Genomic DNA, 23,150 nt, shown 5'->3' on the forward strand with positions numbered 1-23,150 from the left:
GCTAATAAAACACGCGGTAAGAGGAAAATGATATACAAACTGCCTTTTAAAATATCTTGCCACTATTATCAAAGATTATGTAAAGTAAAATCACAAAAATACTGAACTCTGAGTAAAACTCAAACGGAAAGTCCCTAATCAAATTACAAAATCAAAAGCTCAAACACATCAAACAAATGGATAACAACTGTCATAAACAAGATATAAGATTGAAGGCTTCAAATTTCACATTGATACACATATATATAAGATTTACTCACCTAAAATATATAAATATAAATATTGAAATGAGTAGAAACAACAGCGATATAATACTGAAGACAAAATAAATATCCGTCATTATACGGACAATATGACTTTCATATTCATCAGGAGGGGGCTGAAATAGAAGAAAGAGAATTGATTAGTATTTCGCGTTACATTGGCGTGGTTACTTTATATGGTTTTATATTCATCCGATTCGTCCTGCAAGAGGAATAAAGGGGAATATCCGTAACACTAAGACTGAATTACATGGAAAGTATGAAAAGCAGAACAGCTATCCGTCATAACTCGTGCAATGCAAAAGAATAACAGATATCTTTCATTATATATACATTTACACTGCAAATGTTAACAGGTATCCGTCATTTCACGTACACTGTCAATTATAACCGATATCCGTCATTAAACGTACAATGAAAAGAATAACAGATATCTATCATTATACGCACACTGTCCATTATAACAGATGTCCGTCATTATACGTGCAATGCAAACGATAACAGATATCTATCGTTACCGCTATTTTACGAAATTTTCCTTTGATCTTGCTGACTGATAATTTTATTTCAGCGGAGACGAATGATATGAAAATTATCGCTTGAAACTAAGGACGCACGTGCCCGTTGTCATGAAATTAACAACACCGTGATAGGTAAGATAGCAATAACAGACTATCATTGGTCATCTCAACTCGTTTGCTTTTTTCGCTTTCGCCGTACCGGCTCAAGCGAGAAAATCAATCTTGTTGAGATGATCAACGATAATCTATAATTATACGTACACTGTCAATAATAACAAATATCCGTCATCATACGTGCAATGCAAATGATAACATGTATCCATTACTATGCGTACAATTCCAAGAATAAAAGATGCGTAGTATAAGTGAAAAACCCCTCCTCAAAGACCTTAGGAGAGATCAACGCAGTGACATATGTGAGGAAGCTTTTTGCAAATTAAAATTGTAACACTTTATACATATGGAATCCAGATGAAAAAGATTCAAAATAGAGAAATAGCAAAACCAGCAGTTTAAATCAGTTGACTGAATTCAAGTCAATTCAATTTCTTCTTTCTCTAAGAATTTAAAGTTCATCAGTTAAGAAAATCGTGAGGAACAAAATAGCTGAGAAATTTTCAAATTGTTTTCTGAGGGATAACTTGGCCAAAACCAATGTTTCTCTTCCGTTTCAGATTAATCTTGGTAATAAGAAACATTGTAAAATTTTAACATAGAAATCGGATTAAGTTTCTTTGTATGAGAAATCTGTATTTACTAAATTGAAATGCATTGAAATAAAGAGAAATGATTGTTATACAGGAGAAATTGACGCACATTTAGCATGAAATGTTTAATCGAGAAGCAGAATGTTTCAAAGAAGAAATAGTAATATATTCTTATCCGATTTGAAGTTCGTGCTTCATTGGACCAATTTGAATAGCAATCGATCTTAATTATGAACAGACAAAGGAAAGAAGAAACTTGCTAATGCTGTCGGTTTCCGAGAAAACATGTCCAACAATATTACAGAAGACAACATGCTTTGATAGGGTTCAACTCCACCTTGTATGTGTTTAATAGCTGGTGCATTTATAAACCTTAAGTCCTTTTGTTTCTTGATTTTTGGTTGAAGGGTGTACTAACTTCCTTGGAATTTGCTTATTAATTTTATGTTGTGCTATGAAATCGTTTATGAAGTATTGCAACAGATTTCATAGGTTATTACTTATAAAACATTGGGTATGGATTAAAATGATGCGAGTTGTAAACCAACGAGACAGCAAACCGACGTCATAACGACATACCAATATAGACTTTAACCTTAATTTCGAAAATGTTAGCATTCCAAAGATTCTTCAAAGGTGTCATATTAAGATCTAAAGTTGATGTTTTCAGTTGTAATAATTTGAGAAAAACTTACATGTGTTGATATTGGGTTATCTGATGGTATGAAGGGAAAGCATGCATTGTAATCTGTCCTCGACCAGTTTCCGTCAACGTAGCATGTTTTGTAGGCAATAGCATAATCTGCAAAATTAGAATAAAAAAGATTAAAAATAGAATAAAATAAAAATTACACTTCACTTTCACTTATTGTGTTATGAAAATAAAAAAAAAAGTGTTTACTATATGTATATAGATATAGGAAGATGTGATGTGAGTGCCAATGAGACAACTCTCCATCCAAATAACAATTTATAAAAGTAAACCATCATAGGTCAATGTACGGCCTTCATCACGGAGCATTGGCTCACACCGAACAATAAGCTATGAACGGCCCCAAAATTACTAGTGTAAAACCATTCAAACGGGAAAACCAACGGTCTAATCTATATAAAAAACGAGAAACGAGAAACACGTTTATATACATTAGATTAACAAACGACAACTACTGTACATCAGATGCCTGACTTAGGACAGGTGCAAATATATCTGTCTAAATTGAAATCAACGTTCAAACCTATGGTTACATTGGATAAAAATCGTAATTTTTATACGTGTGCATGTAAACAAATTTCTTTGTAGATGGGTCTAAATACAGCACAAACTACATTTTCTAAAAGACCATTAAAGTAAAAAAAAGTATATTTTGACTAACAGGTCGAACAACGGATGTTCTTAAACCCTGATGACTGCCATTGACGATTGCCAGATAGATTTATCACCAGCTGTAACAAAATGGATCTAAATTATAAATTTGATATCAAACAGAAAACAATAAACTTGTAGAAAAGATGGTATACCGCATACGTGAGATGTAAAAAATTGTACATTATTCCGGTTTTCGACAATGTATGTCTTTTCAGTGATGTTAGGGATCGAAACAGTATTTGCAAGGCCAACTTATTTACCTCAATTTAGGATAGAATAATATATTGTTTGATACAGATAGCAGGGACTTGTCAGCGCAAATGAAAACAAAACTAAATCTCCATCAACTAATGCTTAAACGGAAATCCAGGAAATAAATTATAGGTCTGTTTAATAATTCCTTGGAATATTTACCAAATATGAAGAATTGGATCTTCCATCGCTCTACTCAAAACAGTTATATTTTGGGTCTGTCAAACCTTTAACCAAATGTTTAGATAGTGTCTGTTTATTCCAATAAAAACTTTTAAGAATTGGCGCGATTGACAGCTTTATATATTACTTTAGACACGTGTCTAATGTCGAAACTGGTATGTTAACCTCTAGATGCCAAATTATTTATTTGTGTTGTTGGGTAACTGTCTTTTTGAAGTATACCCGATACCTCTTTTTTAAAATATTTTTGATACATAAAGCAAGTAGGGAGACTCTTGATGACAATAGTAGTGTCATAATGACAATTCTGCCGCAAGACCATTTTCCATGCAGAAATCCTACATCAGACCCCAAATTTGGGCCCCCGGGATGCAAATGGGTCTTGAGTGAGTCGGGGATGCTGAAAAAGTGCTTGGAGGTAAGCTATTTGGGTGTGGAGGGTCTTTTTTCGACGGGGAAATACCTCGTCGGAAAAGATTATTTTCTTGCGTAATTATTAGTGAATTATCTCCCCTGATTTTCGGGAAAAAAATTGCGTTCTTTGCAGATATTTTCGCACCAGAGACCAAGGAAAGGAGAAAGAACCTACCAGAATCCCTAAAATATGCTTCTGATGAGATTTCAGTAATTTTTGTTGGGGTCCAAAGGTATGCAGGGGGAAATTTTGCAAATTATTTTGGCGATATGCAAATTTTCTCTACCTTCTGCAAGGAAATCCTTGGAACAACGTAGTATAAATACCAATCGAAATCATATAGTAATAATACTATGCACAAGCTTGGTGATTTAGAAAAGTCACCATCTCATCTTAAAAAATTAAAAAATTTTAATAGTATAAATAAAATCATGTCATCCAAGATTATAATGGATCGTCTTGGAGATTCCGTCTGCGAAGATAGCAGACCAACTTCATCTCCCGAAATGCAGAAATTCTGCAATACCCCATTGAAAAGGAAGAAGGAGCAACTTTGCAAAGGCAAACCGGGGAAAGATGGACTTTGCTGGAGGCACTCCCCGCGGCAAGACGATACATTTCAACCGATCGGAGGGAAATTTCGGGTGACCGAGACCATGGGGGAACTTAGGAAAATTGCTAAGGAGGAAGGGGTGAGGGGATATAGTAGGAAAAATAAGATGGATTTGGTGCGGCTCATTGAGTCGGCGACCGACCGAAAATTCAAGCGTCGGGAAGTACTCACTAGGAAGCAGCTCAAGGCGATAGCAAGGCGCAGGGGGATCACCAATTTCTCCCGGCTGAAGAAAGATCAGCTGGCTGAGAAGGTGAAGCAGAGCATTGAAGAAGCCGCCGACCAGATCGAGATTGCGGATAAGCGGGAGGCCGTGGGAGGGATATTTGGCACGGTGGACATCAAGCCAAAGACGCAGCTGGACGTGGAGACTTTCATAAGGCTAAGCTGGGGGAAAATCCGAAGCACGATTTCGGAGGGGCTGGTGGAAAAGAAAGGGTTGAAAGTGGAAATACTACTCCACGTGGAGATGGTAAGGATTATCCCAGCGACCAGTGAAAATAACTACGCCAATCCAATATTCCGATCGGCCTCGAGGGTAATCCTCGAGTCGTCAGATTTGGACGAAGAGATAGCGCAGATGGAGGATAAGATCAAGGAAAGCATGGAGGCTTTCAATGCTAAAGGGAGTGGATGGACCTTTGGACACATCGAGAAGCTGGAGATTCAGTTGAATGAGCACAAGCCCCTGAAGGGAAGCTCATATATACCACTTCCTAAGAAGCTTGCTGCCAAAAAGGCAATAGTCAACGTGAAAAATGAGGATCAGCAGTGCTTCAAATGGGCGATCCTCTCAGCCCTCCATCACGAGGAGGTGGATCAGAAGAGCAGCCACCGGGTCAAGCAGTACGAAAAGTGGACGGACGAGCTCAGGTTCGACGGCATCGACTTCCCGGTCTCATTCCGGGGAATCGATAGGTTCGAGAAGCTCAATGAGGGGATCAAGGTCAACGTATATGGATTCGATATGGGGAAGGAGGGAGGGGTCTACCCTATGAGGATATCTGAAAAAGAGGATGCCGGGGCAAAGCACGTGGATCTAATGCTAGTGGCTAATGATGAGACGCGACACTACTGCTGGGTGAAGAATCTCTCTCGGCTCTTGACGGCGCAGGTAAGCGATCACGACGGGGAAGCTTACTTCTGCCGCCGATGCCTGAACCACTTCACTCGGCAAGAAAAGCTTGACCAGCACATCGAATATTGCGGTCAGAAGAAGGCAGTGAAAATCGAGATGCCGAGCGAAGGGAGCTACATTAGCTTCCAAAATCACATCCGATCGATGAAGGTGCCATTCGTCGTATACGCAGATTTCGAGTGCTTCACGACCAAGGTCCAGCCTGAACCAGCGAAGTCGGGCGTAGACAGAATCATGCAGATGCTGGAGCACTTTCTGGAGCTTATCAAGCAGAAGGTAGAAGGGGGCGAACCGTCCGAACCTCATACCAAGATCCTCCAGAAGCACGTACCATCGGGATTCTGCTACCATATCAAGTGCTTCGATGAAACGGTATACGCCAAGGAGCCGGTGATCTATACCACGCAGCAAGAAGGGGAGGACGTGGGGCAGATCTTCGTGGATCGGCTCACAAAAGACATCCGGGAAATCTATCAGCAAAACGATTTCAAGAAGCCCATGACGATGACGGAGGAAGATAAGATTGCCTTTGCGGAAGCTACCAAGTGCTTCATCTGCGACCAGGAGCTTGGGGAAGATAGGGTGAGGGACCATTGCCACTTCACAGGAAAATTCAGGGGGGCCGCGCACAATGATTGCAATCTGAACTATCGGGCGCCGAAATTCATTCCGGTCATCTTCCATAATCTGGCCGGCTACGATGCCCATCTCTTCATCAAGGCGCTGGGGGCCACCGAGGGCAAGATCGATTGCATCCCCAACACGGAGGAGCGCTACATCTCATTCACCAAGAGCGTGGCGGTTGGCTCGTACAAGGATAAGAAGGGGAAAATGAAGACGCTCTATCAGCACCTGCGCTTCATCGATAGCTTCAAGTTCATGGGGGCAAGCCTGCAGAAGCTGGTAGAATCCACGCCGGCCGATGCCTTTACCAATATGAGGCGGGAATTTGGGGCCAAGCCGATGGATCCGGGACTCTTCAAGATTGGACACTTTGAGTCGGAGAATGGGCGAAGCATTACCTTGCGTGAAGTGATCGACCGGGAAAAGCTGAAGCATATCGTGACGCATCCGGAGGACTACGAGCTGGGGAGTAGATATATCAAGGGGGAGAAGGTGGATAAGGATGCTCAGCTGACGCTCTTGCAGGATTACTTGGTCCGCACCAACGCCCTGGGTGAGTGCCCGATGCGATATTACCAGCGCCATGGCTTCGGGAGGTATTGGACGGGCGAGAAGATCGGCCTTCAGAATATCAGCCGTCGCATCCGGCATACCCTATGCGCAGATCATATGATCGATATCGATATGAAGAATGCGCATCCGACTCTGCTCTCCTGGTATTGTCACGAAAATGGCATTGAGTGCATGGGGCTCGACGCATATATCAGCGACCGAGAAGGGTTAATTGCAGACCTGATGGCCTATGAGGGAATCAGCCGGGACGATGCGAAAACCTATCTGCTCGCCATCATCAATGGGAAGATCGCCAAACTCGAGCATGACGCACCAACCTGGCTCCGGGACTATTATGAGGGGATGAGGCAGATCATGGATGAAGTGATCAAGCTGAACCCTGACCTACATAAGCTTGCTCGCGAATCCAAGGAGAAGAAGGGGACGAACTACAATATCGAGGGCACAACCGTGAATTACGTCATGTGCTCCCTGGAAAATAAGGCTCTGATGGCGGCCTTTGACTACCTGACCGAGCAGGAGATCGAGGTGGGGTCGCTCGTATTCGATGGACTGATGATTCATAAGAAGGGGGTTCCGCGAACCAGGCTGCCCGAGATTCTCCAAGGCTGCTCTCAGAGGGTGAAGGAAGTCGTTGGGGCGGATATTACCTTCACGGTCAAGGAGATGGATGAAGGGTATGATATCCCCACCGCGGAGATCGGGCAGAAAAGCCATAACTTAGATCTGCTTCTGCGCAAAGGAGTCTACCCCTACGACTATATGGATAGCTTCGAAAGGCTCCAGGAGACCCAGCTCCCACCCAAGGAAGCCTTCTTCAGCACGCTCACCGGTGAGCATATCAGCGATGAAGATTACGCTCACGCTCAGAAGGTCTGGGAGGCATTCGGATGCAAGACCATGCGCGATTATCACGACCTCTATCTCGAAACCGACGTGGTCTTACTCACCGACGTCTTCGAGAATTTCCGCAAAATCTGCATGGAGCAATATGGTCTCGATCCGGTGCACTACTACACAGCGCCAGGGTTAGCTTACGACGCCGCACTCAAGTTTAGCAATATCAAGCTTGAGCTTCTCACCGACCCCGATATGATGCTCATGGTCGAGAAGGGGATTCGCGGGGGTCTGACCATGGCGTCTCAGAGATATGCTCGGGCGAATAATCCCTACGTGCAAGATTTCGATCCAAGCAAGCCGACCAACTATTTGATGTATCTGGACGCGAATAATCTTTACGGATGGGCGATGAGTCGGGCCCTACCCACCGGAGGTTTCAAGTGGATTAACCCCTCGGAAGTCCCAGACCTCAGCACGCTTGGCGAAGAGGATGAGCAGGGATATATCTTGGAAGTGGATCTCGAATACCCCAGGGAGCTCCACGATCGTCACAACGATTATCCCCTCGCACCGGAATCCATGGTGATCAATGGAGTCAGGAAGCTGGTGGCCAACCTCCACGACAAGGAGAAATATGTGGTTCACTACGTGAATCTCAAGAAGTATCTTGCCCGGGGGCTGAAGCTGAAGAAGATCCACCGAGTCCTCAAATTCACCCAGAGCCCATGGCTGAGGGCTTACGTGGAGAAGAATACGGCTTGCAGGGCTGCAGCATCCACAGACTTCGAGAAGGACTTCTTCAAGCTCATGGTCAACTCGGTATTCGGGAAGACCATGGAAAATATCCGGAATAGGGTGGACGTGCGACTGGTCAATAGCGAGAAGATCGCCCTGAAGCTAGTGGCCAAGCCCAACTTCAAGCGTAGGACGGTCTTCAGCAAGAATCTGGCCGCCGTCCATCTGCATCGCACCAAACTGGTCTTCGATAAGCCCATCTACTTAGGATTCTCCATCCTTGATATATCAAAGACCCTGATGGCCGACTTCGTCTACGATTACCTCAAGCCTCGGTATGGCGACCGACTCAGCATCTGCTATACGGATACGGATAGCCTGATCTGCGATATTCAGACGGAAGACGTATATAAGGATATGGCGGAGAGCGTGCAGCAGTGCTTCGATACGTCCAACTATGCCCCAGACCATGCGTCCGGGATCCAAGTCGGCGTAAATAAGAAAGTGCTCGGCAAATTCAAGGATGAGTGCGCCGGCCACCCGATGACCGAGTACGTAGGTCTCCGGCCGAAAGCATATGCCTTCAAGGTGGATCGCGAGGAGTGCAAGAGGGCTAAGGGCGTGAAGAAGAGCGTGGTCGAGACCAATCTGACCTTCGCTGACTATAAGGAGTGCCTGGATACGGGCAAGGAGAAGTATCGCTCGATGAAAATCATCCGCAGTCGGCTCCACCAGGTCCTCACCCTAGAATCCTGCAAGAAATCCCTCTCCTCCAACGACGATAAGCGGTATATCCTGCCGGATGGGATCCATACCCTAGCGCATGGTCACTACCGGATCTAATAATAAATGAGCAGCATACGAGTGCATGGAATCCTCCTCCCCCATAAGCCCCTTTCGAACGTAGAGCTCGAGGAAGCTGCATCTGCCCTAGGAATCCCCCGCTTCAGAGGCGTATTTATGCGCGACGCCCTGCCACCCACCCCCAATCCCATCGAATGCGGCATCCTCAATCACGACGATCGCGATGGCCCCGGCACGCACTGGACTTGCTGGTATAAGCGCCGAGGGCTCAAAGTCTACTTCGACTCTTACGGCCTACCTCCGCCCGATGAGATGGTCGATTATCTACGGCCGGAGATTCGATATAATACCGATGAGCTGCAGCGACGTGGGGACGTGGTCTGCGGGCATTTCTGCTTGCACGTGCTGAAGCTGCTGGCGGACGGCTGGGTCTTCGACGACGTAGTATTTTCACTGTAAATAAATGGACAAATTTGGATCAAGTAGACGAGCCCCAGCTCGCTCCATGCTCCAAGATCTCGATATGAGGAACTATCGCATCACCGGGTTGGGAGAGCCGAAAGACGACGCGGATGCCGTGACGAAGGAATGGGTGGACGATCAACTGAAAGGAATCTTGAAAGACCTCGAAGCCCTACAGTCAGAATGCAACCAATTGAAGATGGAGCTGAAGCGGATGACCATGGAAATCAACGATTCGATCAATGCAGCCACCAGAGACAAGGTAGACAGGACAGAGTGCGTATCGACCAATGGTGGTAAGATGAGCATCGACTTGGATATGCAAGGGCATGCGATCCGCAATCTGCCAGAGGGAAGCCAGTCAGATGAGCCGGTCACCAAGGGATGGTATGCTAAGAATTGGCAGGCGCTGGTGGCAAGCATGCAGTCCAGGATAAACGACCTAGAAAAGAAGATCAAGTCTAGTAGGTCCAGACGACGGGTGAGCGAAATTGATGATCATGATCGTTCCATTGACTCAATCAAGACAACGCTTGAAGGTTGGCACGCCTCCAACCGGGGCTGATCTCCCCATAGCCTTTCTGGTCTCTCTCAAGGGACCGGAAAGATTACTGATAGGAGGCTTATTCCAGGTCGGATTGCTTGATCCAAGAGTTGAATTCCTTGGGATATCCTTTCCACTTTACGAAGGCCTCTTTCACCCCACCTCGGGTTCGTCGTCGCAAAATCTTCTCGATCCGATAAACGTCCTGGTCGGTGCGCTGGAGCTCCGGCTCGTAGAAGGATCCCTGGATCTCCTCGTCGTTGAAATCCTTGAGGCGATAGGTGGGTGGCTGCGTCCCTAGAGCCTGGGAAATGGTGAAGACTTCCTCCGTCCAGCGAGGCGTATAGCCTTTCTCGAAAGTGCCCTTCTTCTTGGTGATCCGGACTTTATCGCCAACGTTGAATCGCTGAGGCTGCATGGGTGGGAGATCGCCGTAGAGATTCCAGAAGACCTTGGCCTCGTGCTGCTTCTGGCTGGCAGCGGTGGGAGTCATCTTGATAGATCGATGCTTGGTGGTATTATACTGGCGGACGAGATCGTCCAAGACGGGGAGGTAGGCGCGCGTCGAATTGGCTGAGAAATATTTGAACATTTTCTCCTTCATGGTGCGATTCCAGCGCTCGACGACGCTCGACTTTTCCTCATTCTCGGTGGAGTAGAGCTCGACGTCGTGCTTCTGGAGCAGATCCTTCACCTCACGATTATAAAATTCCGTGCCCTTATCGGTCCATAGCTTCTTCGGCGTGCGATCCTTGAAGACGGTCCGAAAGGCATCCCGAACCGTGGATCCTTTCTTATCCTTGAGCGGCACCAGCCATCCGTACTTGGAGAAGACGTCGATGATGCTCAAGAGATATTTGAAGCCTCGATTATCGCGGGAGAAGGCGCTCATATCTACGAGATCGGCGGCCCAGGTCTTGTCCACTCCGCCCACCACCACGCGACGCTTCTGGAATTTGCGTCGGACTGGCTTATGCAGCTCTTCGGCTAGCTCGTCCGACCAACGCACTTTTTTTTTTTCCTACTCCCAATCCAAATCGTGCCTTGGTGCCAATGATGGGTCTGACGATGCTTCGATCCGTACGTTCCCGTGCAGTGGGATTGGGCATGGCGTCGAGCGAGGTTAGCATCGTCTTATCGCAGATGGAATTGCGAGCGGCCGTATCCTTATGCTTGGCATAGCAGAGATCGTGGTGGTAGGCTGCTTGATCGACTCGATTGATGGGTCTCGACCAGGCCTTGGGAGTGCCATCAGCATTCAAGCGCTTGCTCAGGTTGGTCCCCGGGCCGGTGAAATTATGCCCTGGCAGATGCATTTCGACGGGCATTCGATTGATCAGCTTATTCATGAGTCCAGCCCCCTTAGCCGCCACGAACTGCGACTTCCTAGCCCCGCAGACGGTGCAGGTTCCCACCTTCCGCCGCCGCCCATTGCTGGTTATCACCTCTTCCAATCCTACCGTATCCGTCTTCCTACGGCATTTCACGCAGTAGATCATTATTTTATATAAATGGACATCGAAGATATCTCTTATAGCGATAGTGCTCCCACGAGGACCAATCACTTCCTCCTCCCCAATCGATCGATCCGGGGCCTCATCATCGGGAAGTCCGACTGCGGCAAGACGACGCTGCTGAATAACCTCCTCCTGCGCGACGGATGGCTCGACTACGATCGACTTTACGTCTTTGGGAAGTCTCTTCACCAGCCCATCTACCAACTGCTGCAACGGGCGCTGGCGAAAGGGTTCTCGAAGGAAGATATCCGCACGCTCATCTCCATCAAGGAGAAGTGCCCCCACTCACTGATCGATGCGCTTGAAACGTTGAAGCCATCGACTCGGTCGGTCAGCATCGAGCCGTTCTTCTTCGAGCAAGGGAATGATGTGCCCGACCCTCGCCAGCTCGATCCCAACCGTAAGAATCTCATGGTCTTCGACGACTTGATGCTGAGCAAGCAAAGCAAGTGCGAGGACTACTACGTGCGCGGCCGCCATAATAACGTCGACTGCTTCTACCTCTGCCAAAACTACTTCAAGCTACCCCGACAATCGATCCGGGAGAATGCCAACTTCATCTGCCTCTTCAAGCAGGACGATAAGAATCGAGATCATCTGCGTCGGGATCATTGCAACGATCTCACTAAGGAGCAGTTCGATGAGCTATGCAACCATTGCTGGTCAAAACCCTACGGCTTCTTGACCATCGATCTCTCGAGCCCCAAGGCGGCGGGAAAATATCGATGCAATTTAGATGAATTCTACGTAGTCTAATATATATAGAATGATGGAAGAATTTTTTCTGGAGAATCAAGAAGATTTGGATGCTTTAGATCCTCCACCACCACCCCCGGCCCCAACCCCTGAGTGCGAGCATGAGTGGTATGACGTATTTATTGGCTATACGGGTATCCCAGGTTTCCTCTGCTGCAGATGCGGTGCTGAAAAATTCGCGCAACGTATGGATCCTGAAGATTTTGCAGGAAGGAATTATAATCACTTCTCTCGCCGCCGGGGACGTCCACGAGAACCGCAACCGCAGTGCACCATCAAAACTGTTCGTGGCAGTCAGTGCATGCATCCATGCCACCCGGGTAAAGACCAATGCACGAGGCATCTCAATCATCCATCAAGGTCCCCACAACCACTCTGCCATACCAAGATGAAGAAAGGTATCGAGTGCAAGCATCCATGCAGACCGGGTGAAGACCGATGCGGGAGGCACCAAACGCTTAGGGGCGTTCGTTCAAACGCTTAGGGGCGTTCGTTCAAACGCTTAGGGGCGTTCGGAGGCGTTCGGCGCAAGAAAATTTCCAGAGATTTTTTTTCTCCGGAAATTTATTCCCCATCACCATTCTGGGTTCGTCACGACCAAACCTCCAAATGCTGCTATAAATAAATGACGTTCATCAAGATCACTGATCCAAAGCAGCGCGAGGCGCTCGCTAAAGAGCTGCAGGATACGAAGCGGACTATTCAAGCGAGCAACCTGCAGCATCGTCTCAGCAATATCGACCTGGACCGAGATCTCACCAAGGTCTTCAAGCCCGTGGTGGAGGCTCAAAAGGCAGCAGCTTCCCAGATCACTCAAACGATCGAGGGGCTACCTGCACCAGTGCCAGCCCTACCCCCGCCTCCCGAACCACTTCCCATCGAACCACCCATGGATACTATCCTCGGACCTCGGGCTCAGAAGTTTCTCCAGCTCAGCATGACTCCGAACGCCGACCACACGTTTGGGCTGAGAGTGGAAGGCAATACCATCATGATCGGGGGCTTACCCGTCGACTTCGAAGGTGATGGTATTTTCGTGGATGGGGTGCGCTACAAAGGGACCCCCGGCCTATGGGAGCTGATGGTGATGAAGCGTCCCGAATCGTACGATCCCGAAGATCTGATGACCTATGGCGAGATCTTGCGAGCATCGGGTGCCATGTATCAAGGAAATTCCATCCTATCGAGGACCCCAAAAAGCGAACAGAAGCTACAAATGGAAGGAGATCGTATCGCACATCTATAAGCAAGATAAATTTGGCAGCGGTATGCCGGCCGTATTTCTCCCAAACGACTTCGACCCTTTGCTAGATCGTCTGGATCTTTGCGCCGCCGCCTACCAGGCAGGGAATAATGGGGTACGCAACGAAATCGTGGCCATCCTCGACGCCATGAAGCGTCTGGGGCACGTCGACCATGGCGAGTACGTTCAGCTGCATCGTCAGCTCCTATAAATAAATTATGCCTCTCGTGATTAATCAAGGATATCGTCGAAAGTATGTGATGGGTGGTCGAGGACTATTCGACGTCGCCACGAAGCTTCTCGGGCGTGTATTTACCTCCTCCACCGCTAAGACCTTAGGAAGCAAAGCCATGAGCGCTGCCACCAATGCTGCTATCAAGGGAGTCGAGAAGGGAGCTTCCAAGGCCGTCGACCACGTCGTAGAGAAAGTATCGCGCCGCAGCAAGATCCCAAAGCAACACGCCCCCAGCAAGATCCCGAAGCAAAGGACCTCGCAGCAGCAAGCACGCCTGAATAATCTCATCTCAGGCGCTGGCATCGCCACCATCCACGACTTCGTCCAGCGCTATAAATAAATACGCAATGGCTGAAATTCTCTCCATCACTGAAGGATTGACCTTCGATGAAAGTCTCCAGGAGTATCAGGTCCACGAATATGAGCCCCAAGCCGGTGCCCAGCTCAATAATGCCGGTGCCGAAATCCGCATCAGTATCGAGACCCAGGACGAGTTTCTCCATCCCGCCGAGAGCTACCTCTTAGTCGAAGGCAAGCTTCAGAAAAACGACGGGACCGCCTACGTCAACGGTGATCTCGTATCGCTCGCTCATAATGGAGTGATGTTTCTCTTCCGCAGCATCAGCTACCGACTCTCCAGCCAGCAGATCGAGCATCTGAACGATCCAGGCGTCGCCACCACCATGCTGGGGATGCTCACCTACCCCGACGACTTCTCCAAATCCCAGGGACTCAACCAGCTATGGTTCAAGGATTCCACTGCCGATGCCGAAGCGGAAAATACCGGATTCGCAGCTCGGCATGGATATATCATCACCAAACCCCTTTCCAAGGGGTCATTCTCCTTCGCTATTCCCCTCAAGCATATCTTTGGATTTGCCGCCGACTACGAAAAGATCGTTTATGGATTCAAGCACGAGCTCTCTCTGGTGCGCGATTCGGATGCCAATGCGGTGCTGAGAGCCGTCGCCGTCAATGACGTAGCCAAAGTAGTCTTGAGCAAGGTCTCCTGGTTCGTCCCCCACGTCACCCCCTCCGATCAAGATAAGCTGCGGCTCTATAAGACCATCCAGAGTAAGTCCAAGATCGACTGCGGATTCCGCATGAGGCAGTGCGATTCCATAGCCGTGCCCCAGACCACTCAATTCAACTGGCGCCTGGCTGCCAAAAGCGGACGCGAGAAACCTCGATGGATCATCGTCGCCTTCCAGACGGATAGGAGCAATGATCAGACGCATAATGCTGCCGTCTTCGATCACTGCCGATTGCGAAATATCCACGTGACCCTCAATGCAGAGCGCTATCCCGCCGTGGATTACGATGCCGGCTTCACCCAGAATAAGATCGCCAGAGTCTTCAAGCAGGCTGCCGATTTCCGCAAGCATTTCCATAGCATGGAAAGTCTGCTCAGCAATGGTGGCGTCAATCCCTCCGACTTCATCGATCTCTACCCTCTCTTCGTGATCGACGTGAGTCATCAGTCCGAGCGCTTGAAGGAATCCACCGTGGATATCCAGATCCGAGCCGAATTTGAGCGCAACGTACCTGCCGCCACCGAAGCCTTCGCCCTGATCATCTCCGATCGAATCCTCCAGTTCGAATCCGATGGCCGGAAGATGAACGTCGTTTTTTGAGGATAATTATATAAATGGACGCTTCACTTTTGCGGAAAATCGCCACCAATACCGAGCCCAAGCAGGGGTTCTCCTTCATCGTATCCGGCACCGGTAGCCGAATCCTGACCAGATTTAACCCACCCGTGCAGCTACGTGAAAACAAGGACTACGAGATGGCTTTGGTGAATCTGGAGACGTACTACTCCATCCCCAACATTCATGAAGCCAATAATTCCCTACGCTACTCCCCCAATAACGGCCGTCGCTGGTTTCCCATCACCCTGAGCACCGGCTCCTATGGCATCAACGACATCAATGAGGAGATTCAGCGCCAGATGCTGCTCAACAAGCACAAGAAAAAGATCATCATCGATGCAAATCGCGCGACCCTGAGAGCAACGCTCACCCAGGCCACGACCTATCAAGTGGATTTCGACGTCGACAATAGCATCGCTGACGTGCTGGGGTTTGATCGTAAGATGTATGCTCACGACAGATCCACGAATGGCTACAGAGAGGGTGAGCGCATCGTCAATATCATCAGCATCAATAGCATCATGGTGAATAGTGATATCATCCATGGTAGCTTCGTCAATGGCTCCCAGCAGTCCACCATCTATAGCTTCTTCCCAGGCGTCGACCCCGGCATGAAGATCCTCCAAAATCCAAAAAACCTAGTCTACCTACCCGTGACTCTGAGGACGATCAATCGTATGCAGACTTATCTCACCGATCAAGACGGTCGCCCCATCGATCTACGCGGTGAGCATCTCACTATACGCTTTCATCTTCGCGAAGTATAGATAAATGACTTACCAAGAATATGGTTTGAACTTAACGAAAGGTCAAGCTGATAAGCTGCAAAGGGTAGCCAAGAAGGGTTGCCCCGTCACCATCCGCCTATCCCATGCAAATCTTCGAGGGGAGCACGCGATGCTTCTCACCACCCGTCAAATCCAAAAGATTACCAAGCTTCTCCAGAAAGGCTCCGGTGGTATGAATCTGGAGCTGAGTGCCACCCAACTGAAGGAGAATATGCAGAAAGTAGGTGGTTTCCTCCCCATGCTGGCCGGACTGGCTATGAGAGCCCTTCCCATGGTAGCCAAGACCATTTTACCTGCCCTCGGAGTGGGTGCTTTGAGTGGTTTGGGTAGCACTGCTATCTCCAAAGCCATCGGCTCTGGGTTGTATTTGAAGCGTGGTGGATGTGTGTGCACGGTGAAACCTAGCGGCAAAGGTCTCTACCTCAAACCGTCCAATGCCCGCATTATCCAAGGTGACGGCCTCTACCTAAAGCGGGGTCAGCAATTCCACGATGGTTCCGGCCTGATCTTAGGTCCTAATAGCCCCTTCAAGAACGTACCCCTGCTCGGCATGCTCCTATAAATAAATGGATGATGAAGTAGATGGCAGACTCGAGGATTTCCTAGAATCCGAGGTCCAGAAATATTCCCGCATGCTTCGGATCTATAAGCGACTTGATAAGGTAGTCTCCATCGTCCTGGCTGCGGCCTCGATCAGCAGTCTATTGCTCACCAGCGGCACCATGGGATCGGCCTTGACCGGGGTTGGTGTCGCGGCGTCCCTCCCCCTTGGATCCCTCGCATGCTTGAGTGCTACGACCACTCTAGTGCTCTCGCTGATCACCAAGCGAATCGCCAAGAAGAAGATGAAGCATCGCGATACTCTCCGCTTGGCCAGATCCTATCAGTCTCAGCTCCCGGGTGAAGATGGTACCTTTGCCGTCTGTCTGAAGAATTACTACGATGGAAAGGATCGACTACGCCAGCCATCGCCCCCATTCAGCGAAAGTCTAGCCAAGCATTCCCAAGACCCTCGCTGATCCCAGTCCTCAAGTATCTTTTTCCGATGGGTTTCCCCATCAGAAAAGGATTCTCCCACGCCCCCTCTCAAATTACCACTTCGAAGTCAAAGTAGTCATACCCGCTCTTCTTTGACTTCTTCATCCCATAATTATCGATCTTGAGCAGGTGCCACTTTTGCTGCGATATTCGCCGCAATTCCCAGATCATCCTGCTGCACGCCCAGACTTTGGTCTTTACCCCTTTCCTCTCCAACGTCAGAATCATACCCTCCCCGCACTGGCTTTTCGTCTCCTTGACCTCCACGACTTGGAATATTTCCCAAGGCAGGTCGCGCCACCTCAGAATCGGCTCGCGTCTGGCCTCCCTTTGAGCTTGTGCCCTCTTTCTCACTTCCTCGTCGCTCTCTTCCCGCACGGGACCTAGCAATCGGATATGTTGATCCATCTTTTGAAAAGATTCAGAATTCATGATTTATTGGATTTCCAAATTTTTTAATCTATTTTGGTGAATTATTACCTCCAAGCACTTTTTCAGCATCCCCGACTCACTCAAGACCCATTTGCATCCCGGGGGCCCAAATTTGGGGTCTGATGTAGGATTTCTGCATGGAAAATGGTCTTGCGGCAGAATTGTCATTATGACACTACTGACAATAGACAAAAACGAAGGATACGAAGACAAGTTAGACTTGTATTTAATGAATAATATAAATTAATAAATAAAGAGTGTCAGAACGAAATTAAAAATTATCAAAACATCTATAAAGATTAACTTTGAATAAAAAAATGGAAGATGTGTGCGAAAATAATCATTTTGTTTTGCAGTCAAATAAATTTTGAAGGATAAATTTACAAAAGGAAATGTTCTCATTCGCAGCTTAAAGGACGAATAATATTTGCCTTAAAGCCAACCATTATGTAAAATTATTATTTTTAAAATATAAAGAAGTTATTAAAGTTACAAATAGCATAACGAGTAAAAAAAAGGTACAAATTCCCGGAAATATAATGGAGGAAACAGTTCAGAACGTGTGAAAATTACCGGGTATTATAGAATCAAGGTTCATTCTCTCACCATACAATGAACGCATTGACTACAGAATTAACAATCAGATAACGACTGAACAACACTAGATAAGACTTTTGATTGACATAGACTATGCGCGGGAGAAAAAAAAGTTGAAAAAAGTACAGACAACTACAGATCTACAGATGAAACAATTAAAAGAGGAGGGAGAAAGAGAGTGAAATAGAGAAAGCAGAAAAACTTTATTTTCTTGTACAAGCTAATATTGCTTTCCGACGTTATGCATTCCATTATGGAAACGGTTATCGAAATTGTAGACATATTTAAACTTTGACTCTAACAAGATACTAGTTCAAGCAATAAATCGGTACTGTTTTATTGTTTTTGTAATGGAAATTTCAATGCCAATTTAAATAGTTGTCTTATATTTTTCGTTCAAAGCTGAAAGTACATTAACTAATTTTCTATCTTGGAAAAAACAACGGATCAAATGGAATCAATTCCTCAGCATTGCGTGAGTCTCTTGTTTGACTGTTTGACAGTTGACTTTAAATCCTTATAATTTGTAATCATTACCCTTACACAGCACATGTCAATGCTGTTTGGAACTTACTGGCAAAAACACATGAACCAATTAACGTTTTTCCATTTGTTCAATTATTTCAACGATTCCAAACTTTCAAGAATTAAAATGTTTGGTTACACAAAACAAATATTTTAAATTCGAAGGAACACTGTGAGAAGTTTAATATTAAGATGATTTTGAAACAGATGAGTTTGTCTTCGATAACAACGTATATCAAGACAAAAATAACATTATTAGACATAAAGCGAGAAGACAATTACAAAAATAATTGACAATTTTTATATAAAACATTAATATATTGATCTGAAAAATAGTTAATTTGTTCCATGATATCTGGAAATAATACGACAATTCAACACACAACCTCCCAAGTTTATCATATAATTGTTTCTGTTAAAAAATAAAATCTCGTTTGAAGTCTCGAATGGATTTGTCAAGTGATTGCTTGTAAATCTGTATAATATCCGTACTCTCAAAGGAACAATCATGAAACAATTCCGGCGATCTAGTTACAAAGAGAGAGTAATCACATCACAGTCCGCATTAGTTTTACACAATGGACGCTTAAAATAGAATGATATTTCTACAATCATTTCTTCGAGTAGGAACTAATACATTTAATGCACGAGTGGCGAAGGACCGTGAAGGAGATTTGATTTCAAGATTCAGCAAAGTCTAAATTGAGACTATTTCATTGTCAACTTCTTATCATATTTTCCTCTTTTTTATTTTGAAAATTACGAAGTTGCATTTTAATAAAAGAGAAGTGGGGCAAAAATCAAATGTGTTATTTCTCTAAAAACAACAAAACGCATAAAAGTATAAGACAGAAATAAAAAAAAATAATGTTTTACTCTTCAAGATAGATAACAAAATATCCAATAATACAGAAAAAGTTCGAGCAAGTTGGCAATTGGAACCATTGTTAATTGACTGTCATATTCCTGGCTTTTTTACAATAATTTTACAAATGAAAGTGGTGGGTGTAATTAGGTCTGTCAGAGCGTAGTAAACCTCCTACATGTATGACAGTTTTTATCTTAACGTATATCTTTGGCAAAACGAGATACGTTATTGCACGTTATGGTCAATCTTTAAACCAAACAGGGGTATAACATCTAGCGAACTGTGTTTTAATGGTTTTACTTCTAGGCAAAATTGTCAATATATGTAAATATTTATAAAGAAATAGTATTATCAAAGTATCTAAAATCAGATCTAAACATCAACAAAAGGAGAGACCATGAAATAAACCTGATATATCTACCCGGGCGATTTAGGCATGTCGGTTTTCTGAAGATCGTTGAAGAGCGTTTAGTGACCTCCGGCATTAAGTCAGGTGATTTGACTGATCAGGCAGTGTGCAAAAATGATTGATTGGTCGGTCACTGTGATTTGACGCATCAGTCAGTGTGATTTGATGTTCGGTGAATGTGATTTGACATCAGTCTATGTGATTTGATGCATCAGATGTTTTTTTAAATGGATACATACAATTGGTCAAATTGTCGTTTTGCTGGCCACTTTGATAAAAGGGACAAACAGAAAAATCGATCTGTCATTATCACAAGGGTGTCTTTGAGACAAACAAGTGAATTATCTAAGGGTTAAATGCTTTCATTTGATAAACATGGAACCTATGCTTCCGTACAAAACATTAGATTTATAGATTTTTTTATCATAAAGAAAATTTTGAACAACTTGGAAGCTAATCTTTTTTTTCCCTAACTATTCCAGATTTCAGATCCTGTTGATTTTGTTTTGTTTTGTCACTTCACACTAATAGCACAGGCATTACACGTATACCATTTTATTTTATGAATATTTATGTATGGAACACAGTACCATTCACGTAGACACGAATATATTGAAAAATATAAAATAATAAATTTTTGAAGCAATAACATAAAAATCCTATATAAGATGATGCGGGAGAATTACTGTGACAAAAAGGAAGTCAAATGCATGTCTCACATAAAGGTTTAATTATTTAAAACATCATTGATTTTCCCTAGCTCCTATGTCTTGATCTTTTTCTAATTTCGTTTTTGTCATTAATTACTTCATTTAATGAAACATATTGGAAAACATAGACTTTGAAAGCATTGACTTATTAGATTATACATTATACATATTAAATAATTAACATTACAGGATACTTCCTGTCTTCGATAATAGATTACATCAAAATTGTCATTTAAGCGGTTCAAGAAGTTCGATATCCTTATATATACTAAGACATTATATGATTTAACATTCTTTGGCGCTATTTGAAGCCACTTTTTTGTATCTCACCTGAATTGAAAGATGTCCAAATCTTATGGTATTAGAATAACTTAAAGCCCAAATATAAAGGGAGGGGTAGAAAAGGCCTCATTATAATGGTATTGGTGAAAGAAGCATAAATCTATGGGTATTGGTGAAAGAAGCCTAAATCTAATTGTATTGGAGAAAGAAGCCTTAATCTAATGGTATTGGTGAAAGAAGTCTAAATCTAATGGTATAAATGAAAGAAGCATAAATCTAATGGTATTGGTGAAAGAAGCCTTAATCTAACAGTATTGTAGAAAGAATGCTAAATCTAATGGTATTTGTGAAAGAAGCCTAAATCTAACGGTATTGGTGAAAGTATGCTAAATCTAATGGTATTGGGTGAAAGAAGTCTAAACCTAATACTAGTAGTATTGGTGAAAGAAACCTAAATCTAATGGTTTGTCAGAGAGAAGATTAATAGGAACAAGAAGATAAAATTACATCGGATCGGGTTATTCAAAGTGCTGATAGTGCAATATTTTCCATAGACGAGACATCGACTTTAACGTCCCTATTCCGACAAGGAACACGCTGTGTTGTTATAACTCATCTAAGAGGCGACAACATATCTGTCTTTTATCAAGCTGAGTAACAATATAAATACAATGATATAAGTATAAAAGGGTTAGGACTCAATTTTCTTAAAACACATCCAATTCAGGACTAGATGTCATGATGATATAATATCATACCATTGCTAGAAAGTTGTGTATTTTCTCTAGCTCAGGAAAATGTTTCACGTGGTACAGTTTTAGAATCGCATTATTGGCGTATTGGAGAATTGGATTTTTATTTGGTTAATAACATTGTATTTTTCTGCCAAGTCATTCTATAAAATGTCCGTAATCATGGAAAGTAGAACACATGACATTATTGTTATAAATCTGATCATTCGATAACAACTAACAGCAATTTACTTAATGTATTGATCACTTATTGGTTTGAATTAGGAGTTAATGTATATTAAAGAGCGGTTATTATAGTAATAATGTGAGGTTAATTACAACACCCAGTTATTAACAATCTATTATTGGATTCAAGACGACTATTGCCGCTCTCCAGTAATGGCTATTAAATTACTATTACGGCATGGTCAGAGGAATATTCGCCATGACTGCCTCAGTTCGGAATGGCTGGTAGAGTATGCTTTAAATTTTACATATTATTATTTTTACGGGTAAAACGTTATATGAAACGCATGTAAAGTTTAGATAGGAAACAATCATTTGCATTGACATTGACAGTGTCACTAGTAAAGCAAGATCTGGTTAGTCTGGCCATAGATCTGTCCCAGTTTTCTTAGGGGTATTGTTTGTCTGTTTTTGTTTTTGGTCGTTTGCCATGGCAATGTCAGTTTATTTTCGATTGATGAGTTTTGAATCTCTCTTTGATATCTTCCTCATCTTTTTTAATAATAATAAGTTGCTAAATGTTGTGCATTGTGTAAGGGTGTAAACAGTTCTGTAATTAGAGGACTGTTTGGCCAACCATGCAGTTATAAAATATGTGTCCTGTAGTATAAATAATCTTTTTTTTTGTGATATTCGTTGCCATTACACTGACCTCAGAGTTATGTTTGAAGAAGTGATCATCAATGGCCTTTGGTGCCATTTATTTCTCTAACCACCAAGTGTTAATTGCCAATTATCATCGATACTTAGAATTCATTGTAATGTGTATGTGTAGATGGTATTAAGATTTAATATGTTTGTTTTGTTTTGTATTTGTTTACAGTCTGTATGTCTGTATCGGAATCGCAGCTTCTGAGTGCCTCTTTGGTCGTAATTATTGTGCATACAGAAAGATAACTATAAAGGTTTTATATGTGCTTAAAAAAACAGCAGAAAATATTTGCCCGCGGAAATTCAATAAATTGCAAAAGATGATAAAGTGTTAAGAATCCATTATCTAATTTCTTTGCACTTTTGATTGCATTGAAACATTGGTAATCAATCCTGAAAGAAGTAAAGAGATTTTCGTGCAAATGCAGAT

The 23,150-nt window shown here is 44.3% G+C and overlaps 1 protein-coding gene across 5 annotated transcripts in view; it reads right to left on the reverse strand.

The window, feature by feature from the left end:
• LOC143065441 (corticotropin-releasing factor receptor 2-like) overlaps nucleotides 1-23,150 on the reverse strand; it is a 140,254-nt gene that overhangs the window by 12,589 nt on the left and 104,515 nt on the right. For 4 of the 5 annotated variants that reach the window (XM_076239009.1, XM_076239008.1, XM_076239010.1 and 1 more), the window contains 2 exons: nucleotides 2,187-2,293; nucleotides 261-379 (listed from right to left, as the gene is read on the reverse strand). In XM_076239009.1, the coding sequence (XP_076095124.1) occupies nucleotides 261-379; nucleotides 2,187-2,293 (226 nt within the window). The remainder of the gene's footprint in view (nucleotides 1-260; nucleotides 380-2,186; nucleotides 2,294-23,150) is intronic. The other variant, XM_076239011.1, reaches the window with a different exon arrangement.

The sequence above is a fragment of the Mytilus galloprovincialis genome, chromosome 2 (assembly GCF_965363235.1).
Source record: "Mytilus galloprovincialis chromosome 2, xbMytGall1.hap1.1, whole genome shotgun sequence".
Lineage (NCBI taxonomy): Eukaryota > Metazoa > Mollusca > Bivalvia > Mytilida > Mytilidae > Mytilus > Mytilus galloprovincialis.